Raw genomic sequence first — 18,396 nt, forward strand, 5'->3', positions numbered from 1 at the left:
GTGAGAAAATCGTGAGAGAACCCTCGATTTCCGGATTTATGTTGTAGAAACACCAAAGACGCTTTAATATATTACATGTTTTATTAGACAAGGGAACAACTGTTTGGTTACATTTTTAGACAGAAAACGAATTATTGTTATATAGTGCAACATGTTCAGTCTTACTGTTTAAATCTAGTTTTCTTGATTTCCTGAGAGTACTATGTTTTTACCTTGCCTCAGAAAAAGGATGGCCCCTTCCTGTTCCAACATAACTGCGCACCAGTGCACAAAGCAAGGTCCATAAAGACATGGATGAGTGAGTTTGGTGTGGAGGAACTTGACTGGTCTGCACAGAGTCCTGAACTCAACCCGACAGAACACCTTTGGGATGAATTAGAGCGGAGACTGCGAGCCAGGCCTTCTCATCAACATCACTGCCTGACCTCACAAATGCGCTTCTAGAAGAATGGTCAAAAATTCCCATTTAAACACACTCTTAAACCTACGGATTAAGAATGGGATGTCATTAAATTCATGTGCACGTAAAGGCAGGCGTCACAAAACTTTTTGGCAATATAGTGTATGTAAAACGTTACCTGAGGAATAGATGAGAGAGAGAGAGAGAGAGAGAGAGAGAGAGAGAGAGAGAGAGAGAGAGAGAGAGAGAGAGAGAGAGAGAGAGAAAGTGTAGAGGTAAAGAGAAAAAGAAAAGAGAGAGTGTCCCAAGAAAGAGAATAGCCAGAGCAAAGAAGAGCCCAAGGAAAAGAGGCAGAGAATGAGAGCTAGAGCAACAGTTACCATCTTCTTGTATTCCTTTCTTTATCATGTAACAAACCCAAATGTAAGACATTCAAACTGACCAATCAGAAGATTAAAACTTCCCCCACTATACTAAAAGTGTGACGATTTGTAGACCCCCTGATGTACACACATCTTGGCCTATAGGCCTTGTTCACGATCAACACCTTTGTGCCTTCCAAATGGCCCTTACAGCAAAGCAAACGTCTTTGTTCATTTTGAAATATTCCAAATATCTTCCTTTGTGTACAGCAGAGCAAAGACATTCATACAGGTTTGCAACTATTTGAGGGTGATGACAGAATTTAAATTTTTGGGTGAACTATGCCTATAAAAGAAATTTTAAAAGTAAAGTATATATATACACACACAAACCAGATTCCAAAAAAGTTGTGTACAGATTCCTGTACAAATTGTGAATAAAAACAGAATGCAATTATGTGGAAGCTTCAAATTTCAATATTTTATTCAGAATACAACATAGATGACATATCAAATGTTTAAACTGAGAAAATGTATCATTTTAAGGGAAAAATAAGTGGATTTTAAATTTCATGGCATCAACACATCTCAAAAAAGTTGGGACAAGGCCATGTTTACCACTGTGTGACATCCCATCTTTTTTAACAGTCTGCAAATGTCTGGGGACTGAGGAGACAAGTTGCTCAAGTTTAGGAATAGGAATGTTGTCCCATTTTTGTCTTATACAGGCTGCTAGTTGCTCAACTGTCTTAGGTCTTCTTTGTCTCATCTTCCTCTTTATGATGCGCCAAATGTTTTCTATGGGTGAAAGATCTGGACTGCAGGCTGGCCATTTCAGTACCCGGATCCTTCTTCTACGCAGCCATCATGTTGTAATTGATGCAGTATGTGGTCTGGCATTGTCATGTTGGAAAATGCAAGGTCTTCCCTCAAAGAGAAGACGCCTGGATGGGAGTATATGTTGTTCTAGAACTTTGATATACCTTTCAGCATTGATAGTGCCTTTCCAGATGTGTAAGCTGCCCATGCCACACGCACTCATGCAACCCCATACCATCAGAGATGCAGGCTTCTGAACGGAGCGCTGATAACAACTTGGGTTGTCCTTGTCCTCTTCAAATTTTGGTTCGTCTGACCACAGAACAGTTTTCCACTTTGCAACAGTCCATTTTAAATGAGCCTTTGCCCAGAGAAAACGCCTGCGCTTCTGGATCATGTTTAGATATGGCTTCTTTTTTGACCTATAGAGTTTTAACCAGCAACGGCGAATGGCACGGTGGATTGTGTTCACAGACAATATTTTCTGGAAGTATTCCTGAGCCCATGTTGTGATTTCCATTACAGTAGCATTCCTGTATGTGATACAGTGCCGTCTAAGGGCCCGAAGATCACGGGCATCCAGTATGGTTTTCCGGCCTTGACCCTTACGCACAGAGATTGTTCCAGATTCTCTGAATCTTTGGATGATATTATGCACTGTAGATGATGACAACTTCAAACTCTTTGCAATTTTTCTCTAAGAAACTCCTTTCTGATATTGCTCCACTATTTTTCGCCGCAGCATTGTGGGAATTGGTGATCCTCTGCCCATCTTGACTTCTGAGAGACACTGCCACTCTGAGAGGCTCTTTTTATACCCAATCATGTTGCCAATTGACCTAATGAGATGCAAATTGGTCCTCCAGCTGTTCCTTATATGTACATTTAACTTTTCCGGCCTCTTATTGCTACCTGTCCCAACTTTTTTGGAATGTGTAGCTCTCATGAAATCCAAAATGAACCAGCATGACATTTCAAAATGTCTCACTTTCAACATTTGATATGTTATCTATATTCTATTGTGAATAAAATACAAGTTTATGAGATTTGTAAATTATTGCATTCCTTTTTTATTCACAATTTGTACAGTGTCCCAACTTTTTTGGAATCGGGTTTGTGTATATATATATACACACACACTACCGCTCAAAAGTTTGGGATCGGTAAGATTTTTAATGTTTTTAAAAGAAGTTTCGTCTGCTCGCCAAGGGTGCATTTACTAAATTAAAAATACAGTAAAAACAGTAATATTGTGAAATATTATTACAATTTAAAATGACTGTTTTCTATTTGAAAATATTTTGAAATGTAATTTATTCTTGTGTTGGCAAAGCTGAATTTTCAGCATCGTTAATCCAGTCTTCAGTGTCACATGATCCTTCAGAAATCATTCTAATGTCAATTTGCTGCTCAAGGAACATTTATTGTTTACAATTATACAAAATATTTGTGTACAATATATATTTTTTCAGGATTCTTTGAAGAATAGAAAGTTCAAAAGAACAGTGTTTATTTGAAATATGAAATATTTAAAATTATTTGAACATTATAAATGTCTTTACTGCCACTTTTGATTGATTTAATGCATCCTTGCTGAATAAAAGTATTAATTTCTTTAATTTCTTTTCAAAAAAATAAAAATAAAAATTCTTACTGACCCCAAACTTTCGAACGGTAGTGTAAAATGTTACAAAAGCTTTGTATTTTAGATAAATGCTGTTCTTTTGAACTTTCTATTCATCAAGGAATCCTGAAAAAAAAAAGTACACAACTGTTTTCAACATTGATAATAATAACAAATATTTCTTGAGGAACTAATCATCATATTAGAATGATGTCTGAAGGATCATGTGACACTGAAGACTGGAGTAATGATGCTGAAAATTCAGTTTTGCCAACAAGAGAATAAATTACTTTGTAAAATATATTCACATAGAAAACAGTTATTTTAAATTGTGATCATTTTTCACAATATTACTGTTTTTACTGTATTAAATAAATTAAGCCTTGGTGAGCAGACAGATAAGATAATAGATAATAAGATAATGGATCCTACATTACTGATATTATATCACAAGCTAGAATTTTTATTTTATTATCTATTAATTTATTGAAAAGCGTGCATTGAAGCATTATTCTTTATTTTATACAGTGGTGAGGACAAAATAATTTCCCCAGCCTAAAGGACGACTATGATCTATGGGCTACTGATGCTTTGCAAAGAGAAAATGCTATCAGACTTATCTCCTGTGCAAATTGGAATTACGTATGTGCGTCGCTGACCTATATATTACATGACTACTGACATTCCTACAGCCTTAACACCGTTGAGTAACATAGACCCAGACATTCAGCCTATATGCTAGACCCCCAGTCAACACAGTTCACAGCTGACACAGGAAATTATTCATCTCCTTTCTCGTAACAATTACATATCAGTGAAACAACAGAAGCGTTATATCACAGTTCCTGATGTTATCATAATGTGAAGTTTTCTTTTCTTCACTAAGGCGCACAGCATAAAAGTAAAGAACGCATGATAACTGATGACACACTGATATCTTTGGATTTAAATCCATGCATTCTCTCATATAAACCCTTTCTTGCCATAGTCCCAAACGCACGTTACAAAACTCAGAGATTCTTGTTTTGTAATGAGCCTCAGCGGCCAATAGGCGAGCTCGTTGATGGTCACGTGAGGATGTTTTTTACGTAACACTCGGACAAAACGACTGTATGTGGAGGAGCGCGAGTCACTACATTCTCTTGTACTGTGAACTGTAAGAATGCTTTGACATTTATTTATTGTTTTTGTCAAATTAGTGAATGTCACTAGCAAGCATGTCGTTGCGAAGACTAGACCATGAATATGCTTTGGAGGAAAGAGGACGTTTTTTTATATCATCGGAAACAGAAGGCAACTGGGACGAGGATAGCCATGTCGATCACCGTCAACTTGTTTTATTCAAAGCCGATGCTTTAGCTTCGGAAAATCGTCTTAAAGAGGCTGTCGATATGTTTGCCATGGCTCTCAGATATGGCCCTGTCCGGCCAGACCAGCTGAGCAGTTTAGTCGGATGCGTTCTGCGTAACTTCAAGAAGAAATCAGAGGAGTCGACAACAAAAAGTGAACCGAACTGGACACAGGATTGTGAATTTGACTGCCCTGGTTGTCATAGTTTCATAGCTGAGCCCGTGACGGTGACATGTGGACATACGTATTGTAGAAGATGTTTACAACATAGCACTTTTTCGAAATGTAAACTGTGTAGGGAAGACATTAGGACGCGGCCTGGGGAACCCCGACCGAATGTGATGTTATGTGCACTTTTAGAGAAGTGGTTCCCAGAGGACGTCAAAAGAACTAAATGCATAGGGGAAGCTGAGAGCCTTTTGAAGAGTAAACAGTACGACAACGCTATCACACTAACGCGTCAGATATTAGAATCTGGTAAGTACAAATCCTTCATATTTACTAATCTGAAAATAATGCCAAGGTTATATATCATTTATTATTTATTAAAAGAGTGCGAGGTAAACAGTTCCACTGACCAACATTTGGATTGACAGCCGTAACTTATGTATTAGCCCCGCCCTCCACGGTCATGTAACTGGCGAGTGCCTGTATTACAAAACGTGTTGGAATGGCGCATGCGCACTCGGCACGCGTTGTGTAAGGCAGGTCGTGACACAAAGTGTTTTGTAATCGGAAGCAAAGTGAGTTTTATAACAACAACTAGAACAGTATGTAATAGTCTCAATGTTCAGCTGTTTATTCAATAGGGAGATGCCTTGTGTTGTCTAATGTCTTGTCCTGTAGCCTAAATATTAAAAATGCTTTTATTAGGCAACAGCTGGAATTACTGAAAGGGCTGCAATGTCATAATAATAGGGATAAATGTTCATTTTTACCTAGTTTATTTTATCCTAGCTTTAAATAAGGCCTAATGGAAACTGGCATACAATAAAGTTATATAAATTTTTTATTGTTTGCAAATTATGTAGCCTTGAAAGGTAAGGTTGAAAACAACAGAGTAATATAGATAGATAGATAGATAGATAGATAGATAGATAGATAGATAGATAGATAGATAGATAGATAGATAGATAGATGTGCATACGAATAAATGCATGTTTAATTTTATTAAATATAATTATATATAAACCCCTGATATAAAAAACAAAGTCTTTGTCTCCCTTAATTAATATTTATATATTACTGAGAAGAATTACTGGATTTTTATTTGAATTGTTGAATCATGAAAATCTACTATCATATCGTCATGGTTAAGTGACAGACAGGAAATATCTAATGATGTTAATGTTACATAACGCCTGCATAATGTCACAACTTTCCAGTCATTGTACACAAAAATTGGGACACTTCTTCTCTGATAATCCTTTGTCACACTGTGTTTGCGATACGTATTTTGATAAAAGTGTTGGTTCCATATGTGTAACGTCACTGTACATGTCACAGAGACAGTGTAGTCTAGAGTGCGGCAGTCTCATCTCTTCTGTCATGTCCTCATTTGCCCTTGTGTAAAAAGGCAGCACTGCAGTGTCACATCCTCTCTGCCATTCTTCTTGTGGCATTTCAATGCACTCCTTGATCTACTGACCTTATTTGATCTATGGAATCAGTAGTATTGTGATTATTGTCATGATGCATGTTTGACAGACTAAAATAAAAATGGTGATTAAAGCTTGGCTTTTGAGATTTTTCATGATCTCTGATTCTTTTCTCTTTCTCTCAGACTCTAGTAATGTGTGGGTGCAGGTGTGCCTTGCCGAGGCTCACAGAGGACTGAAGCAGTACCGTCAAGCTTTAGAAAACTGGGAGTCCTGCCTGATTGCTGCCCCTTCCCCAGAGGTACGTCTGTGGATTTTCCTTACACGTGCTGCCTGCCACTGCCACAGATGGCTGATTCATTTCAGAGTACATCAGCATGTTTTTAAAAATATTATATTAGCTGGATTGTTGCTTTAAAAACAGGTGGCAATTTTCTAACTTACCAAGTATCAATACAGCCATAATTTAAAGGATCAATGCTTTATATTCAAGGCTTAAAGGGTTCGTTCACCCAAAAATGAAAATTCTGTGATTAATTACTCACCCTCATGTCCTTTCAGACCCGTAAAACTTTCGTTCATCTTCAGAACACAAATTAAGATGTTTTTGATGACAGCATTCTGTCCGTCCATAGACAGCTACACAGCTGACATTTTGATGCTTCAAAAAGATTGTCAAACTAATCCATATGAATTGAGGTTTAGTCCAAATTTTCTGAAGAGACATAATCGCTTTATATGATGAACAGAATTAATTTAGGCTTTTATTTACATATAAACATTCATCAATGGACACATCAGATCTGGTAAACAGAAGCATGTTTGCTTGACATGTGAGAACCAATGAGGTTCATTCTCGCATGTTACGCATTATGTTTGAACTTCCCCAAGAACCAATGAGGTTCATTCTAGCATGTTACGCATTATGTTTGAACTTCCCCAAGAACCAATGAGGTTCATTCTAGCATTTTTTTGAGCTTCTGTTTCTGTTTGCTGATCAAGTTTTAAATGTGAATAAAAGCCTAAATTCAGTCTGTTCATCATATAAAGCGATTGTGTCTCTTCAGAAAATTTGGACTAAACCACTCAATTCATATGGATTAGTTTTATGATCTCTATATGAACCTTTTGAAGGGTCAAAGTGGTAGTTGCATAGCTGTCAATGGAGGGACAGAAATCTCTAAGATTTTATTAAAAAGATCTTCATTTGTGTTTCGAAAATGAACGAAAGTTTGGAACAACATGGGGTTGAGTAATTAATGACAGAAATTTCATTTTGGGGTGAACTTTCCCTTTAAGTTTATGTTAAAAGCTTTATTTTATTATTTATATATAGATTTTGTTATAGGAAAAAAAGGGTCAGTTGCAGTAATAGCTTGAAGCTATACTGCTATAACGTAACTCTAGAACACCTATACATTCATATACACTTATACACATTCTCACATTTCAACAAAGCCTCATCTAGCTATATTACCCAGATAGAGAATGTTACCATGGTGACATATTTAATCTGCCAATTTCACAACAACAATGCTAATTACGTCAGAAAAGGGCCATCCTTATTATTATTTAGCACTTCTGTTGCTGCCCTTTTGTTTTCTTGACAATAAAGGAGTATGAAAATATTTTTCTTTTTCAGTTCTGATCATTGCTATTCATTTTAAAATGTTAATTTCAGCACCGCTGCATCTGACCTATATTTGTTTAATTAGCTCAATTCTACTGCAATTACTGTGGTCTTGTGTTAAAACCCCTGTGAGGGGATGTAGTTGTGTTAAATACATGATTAAGGTATACAGGATGTTTGCCAAGCTGACAAGTGAGATAAGGAGAGACAGGCAGGTAGGGATAAGGCAGAGAGATGTGGGTCACTCGAGTGTGTATTTATATTGTTACGAGTCACATAGTGTCTAGCTCTGTTATTAGCATTAACATGACTAGACTCAGTCCCATTCTAGCCAGATTAACCCAAAAACAGCATCTGTACTACTGGAAGCTAAACTCACTCTGATCTGTCTCTCTTTCGCAGGGGTATTTCCGGAAAGCAAAAATTCTCCAAGAGATGGGTCATGTGGATGAATCCCTGCAAGTCTTCCTTCAGTGTTTGGCATTGGATGAAAACTTCCATCAGGCAAAACAAGAGGTGGAACTGGTGAGATAAATTTCTCTGTTTTTGTGCGTAGTTGGAGTGATAGTAAAATTTGGGCTTCAGTACGTTACCAACCTGTATTTCAGTATCGATACAAAAATGATATTTTTGGGAAGAAAAATATACATTTTCAAGTGACTAATTAAATAAAAAAAGTATAATGGCACAAACCCCAATAATATAATATAATATAATATAATATAATATAATATAATATAATATAATATAATATAATATAATATAATATACAAATAATTATATTTTATGGTATTTTATTGTATTGTATTGTATATATTATATTTCATTATATTTATATTATATTATTAGATTTTTCGCTGGTCTGATGGAAGTTACAGAATGGCTAGCATTGCTAACATCATCATTAAGCTGTCTATATAAAATGTTTTGCTACTTTGCTGTGGTTAAGGCCATCTGATATGAGACCATGTTGGTTTATTATCTCAACAGTGACTCTGCATTGTGAATAATCACCTGTTGGCACAGTAGATAAATATATAGCATTGATTCAGATTGATTCACTGGAACTGTTTTATGTTCAAGATGCGGTTCTAGTTATTTGTGTCCTGAAAGGTCAACATATTGTAATGTGCTGTGGCCAAACCGATGTTTCATATCAGTGCTGGGCCATAATTAAATTATGTAAGATAATTATTACTGGTGAAGCTTTGTGACTTTCTGCCTAAGCACACAGAAAGACGAGGAAAGTGCACTGTGAGCGTTGCATAATCTGTGTATCTTTCAGTGTGTGTTTACAGAAGGGCTTAAAACACACTCTCTTATGCAATTAAGAGCTTTTTCTTTGGCCTGCATTGGACTGAGAGCAAAATTTAAAGGAAAAATCATGATCTCTAAATGACATTTACAAAGATTGGTGTCTTAAATAACAGATCTGAGGCATAAATACTTGCTAGCAGCATATTATTCCTGTGATCAATTTTTTTTCTGAATTTGTTTGCAAGGTGATGTTGCGATGTTGTGTACAGCATTCTAAAATGTTTTTGAAACAAAGAAGTCTCTTATGTTATGTCTTTGTTTGATAAATACAGTAAAAACAGTAATATTGTGAAATATTTGTATCACAATCTAAAATAATGTTTTTCTGTTTTAATATATTAAAACATTTAATTTTATTTCTGTGATATCAAAGCTGAATTTTCTGTAATGCTCTGAATTTTTTCAGCCAATTGTTCAATTTAATGCATCTTTGCTGAATATAAATATACATTTCTTGAAAAAAATTATATATATGTATATTAAATGCCTTTTTGTTCTAAATTGATCTGCTCTATCTTTTTTCATCTTCAGATCTTGCATGACCTGTTGGCTCCGGCCTGTGATAATGTCAAGGTTGGATTGCGAGAGACGACCCACAGCACTTCCTTTCACCTGCGCAGTAAAACCCTAGTGTCTGATGGCCAGAATCCCGACCAGCAGACCCAGTTGCAAGCCCAGCACCAATCAGACACTCAGGCAGCATCTGCCCACCTTCCCTCTAAATCCTCAGAGGTATGCTATTCTGAATGAACTTTAGAAATAAATCTCTAGTTGACAGTGACATTAGCAGCTCTTAATACTTTAACACCTCATTTTCCATGTCTGCAGAAACCAGGTCGATCTGAAAGTCTGGAGCGCTCTGGCCTGAGCAGAGCTCACTCCCTTCGTGTTCACGGGATAGGGGGAGCTGTAGAGGAGGGGCTTAAAAGAGTTAGCTCCGCCCCCCAGTTGGGTGACCCAGAAAAAGGCGTGCTGCTAAAGAGGAAGCTGTCTGTGTCTGAAGCAGGGCCTGGCGTGGCTTATAGCCACAGCAGTAAATATAAAAAGCAAGTAGGTAAGTTGTCTCGCCTGGGAAGTACGTAATGCCAACACAAGGACGTACAATTTCAATGACCCCAGTAAATACAAAAAAATCTTCCTTAGACTGATTATTTGATCTTTAAAAGATGTCGGCTTTCGAGTTTGCCTTATTTCCACGAGTGCACTGTGATCAGTATGCATTACTATCATCGCTTGAAAATGACTGCAGTTTGAGTCCTAAATAAAGTGGTGTCCTCAGCTGTCCCCTCTTCATTTTTTCTCCTTCAGTGACTGCCAGTGCAGCTACTCCTGTGGTTACTGAGGAAACCAAGTCCTATCAAACCCTGCCAAAAGACCTGCTGGACCCAAATGATTTTGAGTGCTCTCTCTGTATGAGGTGAGGGAAGAGTGTGTTTTTAGAGTCAAATCGGCTAAAAAGAAAAGGAGAAACAGACAAATAATCAGCACACTGTTTTTCCCTTATATACTATGTAATAAAAACACACAAACACACACACACACACACACACAAACATATATATATAAATATATATAAATTGGGATTCTGCAAGAAATTTCATGTTTTGTTTATATATATATATAATATATATTTCTTAAAAAAATATGAAATTTCTTGCAGAATCCCAATTTATTTTAAATGTATTTGTTTTTTTTTGTTTTTTGTTTTTCATTTTAATTTGTTTTTGTTTTTTTTTACATGTTAATATTTAATTTTTTAATTAAAAGGAATGTGTTCATTAGCAATTTAGTTTTTATCACAAATTGGTAGCGAGAATGACAAAATGTCACTGTTGTTGGTATTGACTACAGCTAATTTGGTATTGTGATGACTGTGGTGCTTTCCACTGGAGGTGATCGGACCTGAAAAGAGTGTAAACATTGTCTTAGAATAGCTTATCTTAAATTACTTAAAGAGTGCACGTTAAGAAGCCAAAGGTTCATTTTGTGTCAGTGAAAGTGTGCTTGCTTTCACCCTGTGTTATTTTGCACCTCCCTGAAATTGAAAGTGTCAGTCACTATTTAATATAGCTCAACATCATCTCCTATCTCTTTTCTAGATTATTTTATCAACCCGTCACGACACCCTGTGGTCACACGTTCTGCAAAAACTGCCTGGAGCGCTGCCTAGACCACAATCCCCAGTGCCCTCTCTGCAAAGAAAGCCTGAAAGAGGTTTGTCTCAAAATCAAATCATATATATATATAAAAAAGGTTATTATTCATAGAAATTGTATTAATTATTAGAACACTATTTTTTTGTAAAAATGTATTTAAATTTTGGCAGCATAGTTTTACAAGTATGAAAATGTATTTACATTATTCATATTAAAATAAATGCAATTTTTTTTTCAATTTGCTTTTATAGATTGTTGCTAAAAATATTACATATTGTCCAAATATTACTGATTTATTTATAATGTTCATTCTCAGTAATGCTTCCAAGACTATAACATGTCTCACACTGACTTCAGGCCATTCGGACATCCTTATTGTTGTGCACTGAATTTTTTTTTTTTATGTAAACATCTTTTTTTTTTTTTTACATTTTATACACTCCTTTATATATTCAATTACATTTTAAATGATCTGGGCGTTATTAATTGCTCCAATTCTTTCTGTATTTCTCTTCTTTCTCATCTTCTCTCTTGCTGTTCTTTTCCTCTTTTTCGTTCTTCATACAGTATCTTGCCTTTAGAAAGTACACAGTCACACAAGTGCTGGATAACATCATTAAGCAGTATCTATCCAAGGAACATTCAGAGAGACTGAAACTGCATGCGGAGGAAACAAAAGAGCTCTCAGAGTAAGTTTGCACAACTGCTTTGTCTGTTGCATTTTGAGTATTTTGTTTTGAAGCATTACATAATGTGAAGATGCTTTTGCACTGATGCCAGAATTAACATTCATTTATCATGCATAATCTTTTTGTTTGAATCCATCAAGTTGTAAATAAAAAGAGAAAATAATGAAATGAGATGAAGTACTTTTCAATTGTAAAGATTTTAATTCACCAAATTATATCATATTGTGATTTGTATTGTTACCATGATGATATAAAAAACTGTTCATTTTCAAACAAATAAATGTTTCTCAAGTCTTACACACAGTCCCTGTATATAATCTTCAAATCACACTCATTCTCTCTGTTATTTGTCTTCCCTAGTTTAACAAAGAATGTGCCCATCTTTGTTTGTACCATGGCCTACCCGACTGTGCCTTGCCCCCTTCATGTGTTTGAGCCACGATACCGTCTCATGATCCGACGCTGCATGGAAACCGGGACACGTCAGTTTGGCATGTGCATCAGCGACCCACAGAAAGGGTAAGTGTGTTCTTATATGTGTTCTCATGGGACCAGGGTTCCTACGCGGTTTGGAAAAGTATGGAAAAGTATGGAATTTGATTTGAGTAATTTCCAGGTCTGGAAAAGTATGGAAAAAAGAAATCAGAGTATGGAAAAATATTTGTGTTTCCAGACTATTGTCTCTATTCAGTTTTCTAATTTATTATACCTGCAAACTATACACTTTACAACGAAATTAGCTCTTTTGAATCAAAATACATAATTTATGTTAATCGTGTAGATCCGAAGAGGTTTTTTTCAGGGCGAGTGCGTGTCTCGGGATTCTCACAAGAATCGAAAATGGGCTACTTTCCCATAGACTGGAGTGAGTCGTGATCTTTCTTGGTGCTCTGTGGCGTGATAGATCGCTGTAGCGCTCGTGAACCGACCATCTCTTCTGCTTTACTAGTTACAGCACAAAATAAACATGATTGAACATCCGAAGGAATGTTGAAAGATAAAGTACAACTTACTGAATTCTGTATCACATGCAATCGATCAATCATTGTTTCAACTGCAGAAAGGCATCAATAAAACTGTCATCATGTAAAAATATCACATTTAGCCTACCTCAGAAAAGCCGTTCAATGGCCAAAAACTCATTATTCAGCTACAAAAATGAACTTCAAGAGGAGCATTTTGCTAAATATATGCACTATAGGCTATTGCATATTCATTGTATTTGTACTTAACATGTGCTTCGATATTAAATGTATAAATCTGTTTCATGACAGCCACCATTTAAATGTTTAGGCCTAAATAATAAAAAAAAAGAGAAAAATAATTGTCATTAAAAATTTATATAAACTTCCTTATGTGTAATTTAGCCTACATGAAAGTAGCTTGCAAATCAGTTTTAACCAATTATTATAATGATGTTCCAGCTGTGGTTCCTTGTATAATTTACAGCATTAGTTGAATTTTTTTTTTCTTTGAGGAAATTTGCCATGTACAGTATTTGACCTGATAGGCCCCAAATGAATCAATATTGAATCGAAGGTAATCAAATCAAAATCTAATTTTCAAAATCAAAATTTTCAAAATCAAAATTTTCAAAATCAAAATCAAGCAAGCTTCTGAATCAAAATCGCATTCAATTGTGAAATTTGTGTCAATTCTAAGCCATACTGTCAATTTATTATTATTATTTTTATTTTTTTTACTTGAAGGAAATGTTAGTTTTCCCATTTATGTTGTTGTCAGAGTGCACCAGAATGCTTCATTTACATGTTAAAATCACAAAAATCTTCTCCTAGGGGAGGATGCCCCCAGACCCCCCTACACATCACCTTTTACAACTCTTTTTACTTTGCAGATGTTTATAAACTTGTGAATTTCTAAAATATTTCTAACATTTCTAAAACTGATACTGCGCTTTTGTAGGCTACTCTATAGAAATGTTTTGATTCAATACTGACAACAGAACAGAATGGATAAATCAGAGAAGAATGTCTATGAAGTAAATCTGTTGAATTATTAGAATGTTAAACAAATTAAATATTTACGCCTATGTAGCGAGTGGTATGGTCAGAAAGGGAAACAAAGTCACTACCCTTTTAAACAGGGAATATATTAGTTCTTGTAAATTAATCCACAACAGAAGTCACACACACAGCAACGTAGTTTTAAGAAGAGAAGGGCCTAGACGTAAATACTAAATACAAAACTTTATTTCAACAATCAAACACTGATTTAAAAATCACTAAAAGACTGTAAGAACCCTACTACAAACATGAAGCAGAGAAAACATAGAAAAGGAGACAGAGACTAACCAATGGCAGAAAAACGTTTGGAAGGAGGTCTGGAAATTTGAGTCTGGAAAAGTATGGAATTTTGAAATGGAAAATGTGTAGGAACCCTGTGGGACTGTGAGCATTAAGTCTGTTGGATTTTGTTGCTGATTTTTATATTTTATGTCAAGGTTTGTGGACTTCGGCTGCATGCTTCAAATCCGCAGCGTACATTTCCTCCCAGACGGGCGCTCTGTTGTGGATACAATCGGAGGAAAGAGGTTTCGCGTCCTCTCACGCGGAATGAGAGATGGATACTGCATTGCCAACATCAAGTATCTGGAAGATATGAAAGTATGCACTTCTGATGAATTTTTAGGTTACTGTTATGTACAGGAATGCAGGAAAAGACATGTTTCATTTGTAAACTGTATGTCCTTATGCAGTTGACGTTAACTAAAAGTTAAATTAAGCTTGAATTAAAGATATAGAGTCAAAGAAAGATTGAGAATTGATAATTTTTGTGTGTTGTAGGTAAATGATGAGGGAGAATTGGAAAACCTACAAGTGTTGCATGATCAGGTGTACGATCAGGCCCGTAAATGGTTCCAGAATCTGGAGAACCGCTTTCGGAACCAGATCCTGCAGCATTTTGGGCCAATGCCTGAGAGAGAGGCTGACATCCAGGTATTTCCTGCTTGCTTAATCCCTACTACTGAAAGAAGCCCCGCCCACTTCCTCTCTTTGCCTTACAGCAGGCTGGGCGGGAGGAAGTAGGGCAAAGTGCATTCAGGGTTGCCATTGCATAAGTGCAGTTATATCATAAATGTGTCAGAAAGAACGGAAGTGAATTTGGCAGCTTTCACAAACACACACACACACACTGTCTGGTAAACGTATTATCAAGTTGTTCAGAAGAGGAATGGCATGCTTTGAATAATAATGTTGCTGCAGGAGGTTGCTGTTGTGTAAGCTTCGTGAACGGACCCAGTCTTTATCTGGTCGATTTTAAGGGCCTATCCCTTGATTTCAAAATAAAAATGAGATCTTTAGAGACTGGTATTTCTCTTTGACAAAAAAAGCATGATATTTATATTGTGAGTCAAATTTTTCTTGATCTTTTAAGATTAAAAAATGTGTACTACAATATTTGATCTAAAAATCATACTAACATAATGAGTGCACCTCAGGAAACATAAAATAATAAAAAATTGCAGTTCATGACCCCTTTAAAACTAAAACAAGCTAGTAAAAATACTTTTCATTAATTGAAATAAAATCGAAATTAAATACAAAATAAATATTACATTAGACACTTAAACTTAAAACATAACAAAAAGAAATACTTAGAATCACTAACATAAAAAATAAAGCTATATATATATATATATATATATATATATATATATATATATATATATATATATATATATATATATATATATATATATATATATATATATATATATATATATATAAAATATATAATATATATATAATATATATATATATATATATATATATAATATATATATAATATATAGCAAAAATAAAACTTAAACTCAAATTTAACATGAGCTTCACAACTAGATATTCAAGCTAATTCAGAATATTAATAAAGGTTAAGTTCACCCAAAAATGAAAATTCTGTCATTAATTACTCACACTCATGTTGTTCCACACCCGTAAGATTTTTGTTCATCTTCAGAACACAAATTAAGATATTTTATGTGACTACAGTGGTTCAATCTTAATTTTATGAAGTGACAAGAATACTTTTATGCTCAAAAATAACAACCATATTCAACAGTTTCTTCACTTTCCTACTCAGTTGAAGTAGTAAACAGTGTAGCACTTCCAGGTTCTACGTCAGAATGCCAACTCATTATTGGTTGGCTCCTGCGTCAGCATCACATGCATGCATCGTGCTGCTCACATGTATAGCATCAGCCAATAATGAGCTGGCATTCTGACGTAGAACACAGAAGCGCTGCACTGTTTACTACGTCAACTGCATTAACTACAATCATAGTATACAACATTTGATATAAAAATATAGGAAATGAGCATGTACAACTAGATATCCAGTATCAACTGATACATTTCCAATATCAACAGAAAAGATAAATGTAAAATCTCTAATATCGGATGTTGGTCATGACCCTCTTATTGTACTTGTATTAGCAGCCTGATCTTAAGACACTAAACACACTTTCTTTGCTTCTTTGTATTCCAGGCCACACCTAATGGTCCAGCGTGCTGTTGGTGGCTGCTAGCTGTTCTTCCTGTTGATCCACGTTACCAGCTGTCTGTCCTCTCTATGACAACACTAAAAGAACGACTAGTCAAGATCCAACACATCCTCACCTACCTGCAGAACCTGCCCAGAGACTAGAGCTTCCACACGAACGCACACAGAACTCCCTGTCCCTCTGCTGGCCAACATGCTAACACTCTATGGTGCTGACTGATGAAGAACTAATGAGATTCCAAGGAGAATCCACTGAAAACCGAGCACAGATTTCCATCTGTGGGGTTAGATGTAATTCATGCAGAGTTATAAGAACAAAATGTTTTTTGTTGTTTCATACCGATCTGTTCATCACCATCAGTTTTCTTTGTGTTCAGGATGAGAGTCAGATGACACCCCTTCCTGTAGTATTTATTGTTCCGCAGCTTGTCCGAAATTCTTTTTCCGTCAGATGCCCGTAGCCTCCATACAGAGCTTTGAGGGCAGAAATGTTGCTGGAGAGCATTCCAACATTTTCAACATGATCATGCTGTGTGTTGAAGTGGACAGAAAGCATCTACAAAAAGGTGAATTTTTGGGCACCAAGATAGAAGGCCACTTTGAATCATTTAAAACCCCTGCTGAAAAATCCAGCTGACCTAAGCTGGTCAGGCTGGCTTTAGCTGGTCTCCCAGCCTGGTTTTAGAGGGGTTTTGGTTCGCTGGGAGGCTGGGAGACCATCTTAAACCAGCTAAGACCAGCCAACCAGCTTAGGCTAGTTTTAGCTGGATTTTTCAGCAGGGTCTGGAGAAACGAAAGCAGAAATATTGCTTCTGAGCATTCAGCCGAGCTTTCTGTCTTGACATGTTAAGCACGCACAAGAGGTTGTTGTCGCACAGTTGCCTAAGACAGAGAAAACTCTGAAAATGCACTTGTATTCATTTGTGTTACTTTTGCAGTACTGGCCGTTAATGAAGCTTGCACGGTCCCGTCCTGTCTCAAACTTTCCGCTCATAGATGGGCACGATACTGTTTAGCATAGGTTTATTTCACGCTGAGGAAATAATTAGGACTTCCAAATGTCTCCAGTAGTTTAGTTTCAGACGTATCATTAATTTTTACTGTGGGTTTGCTTTCAAAACAGCAAAAACAACATGTCACCATATTGCAAGAGTCTCTCTTGGGTACAAGCTGCACTCTGTCAAATTCTTTAAAGATCATTTTTGAAAATGAGATTGGGATATTGATGTATTTTATTACAAATCACAAAGGGAAACTTGCAATATTTTGACTGATGAAAAACTAAACAAATCGTTAGCTGCAACCAGCACCATACTGAAAAGAGATCCAGCAAGCATTCTGCATATTGACAGTCATGAATGCTGACTCACTAGCTCATACCTGTGTGGTGCTTGTTGTGCAGACTAAACTAACTTTTGCCTTATAATACCTTGTTGCATTCTGCTACCATGGTATAATGCATCGGCTTGGGTTTTTGCACTCTTGTTGCCGGAGAAGTAATTCTGTGGTTTAATTCACTTCATTCGCCTCTTGGCCAAAATCCTTTCAGTGTATAGAATATGTTAAATAATGGCTGTTGTATGTAAATCGTGTTTTGAAAAAGATTTTTTTTTTTTACAGCTATGCTCAAATATTTAAGTTGTCAATTTTCAAATAAAATGCACATCTTTTTCATTGTATATGTGTTCATTTATTTACATCATCCTTCCATCCATCCATTTTACAAAATGCTTGTCCTATAAAGTCATGGGATGCTGGAGCCTAATTTATTATTATTATTAGCCATCTGTCAAATTTCTAAACTATTTGTCCTATGTAGGTCCGCAAGGATTATTATTATTATCCATTTTCCAAACCACTTATCGCAGGGATACTGGAGCCTAATTTATTACTATTATTATCATCATTGTCATCTTTATTTTTATTAGAT

At 35.9% G+C, this 18,396-nt stretch overlaps 1 protein-coding gene across 1 annotated transcript; it reads left to right on the forward strand.

Moving 5' to 3' along the window:
* The first annotated feature begins 4,295 nt into the window (after positions 1 to 4,295).
* Positions 4,296 to 18,144, forward strand: lonrf1 (LON peptidase N-terminal domain and ring finger 1). The gene is made up of 12 exons (XM_067394543.1): positions 4,296 to 5,032; positions 6,339 to 6,454; positions 8,186 to 8,308; positions 9,632 to 9,832; positions 9,929 to 10,154; positions 10,409 to 10,517; positions 11,200 to 11,314; positions 11,824 to 11,945; positions 12,306 to 12,464; positions 14,407 to 14,569; positions 14,750 to 14,902; positions 16,452 to 18,144. Exons 1-12 carry the CDS (start codon positions 4,408 to 4,410, stop codon positions 16,608 to 16,610), a joined length of 2,271 nt encoding a protein of 756 aa, XP_067250644.1. The 5' UTR covers positions 4,296 to 4,407; the 3' UTR covers positions 16,611 to 18,144.
* The last annotated feature ends 252 nt before the right edge of the window (positions 18,145 to 18,396 follow it).

This window comes from Chanodichthys erythropterus, chromosome 9 (assembly GCF_024489055.1).
Source record: "Chanodichthys erythropterus isolate Z2021 chromosome 9, ASM2448905v1, whole genome shotgun sequence".
Lineage (NCBI taxonomy): Eukaryota > Metazoa > Chordata > Actinopteri > Cypriniformes > Xenocyprididae > Chanodichthys > Chanodichthys erythropterus.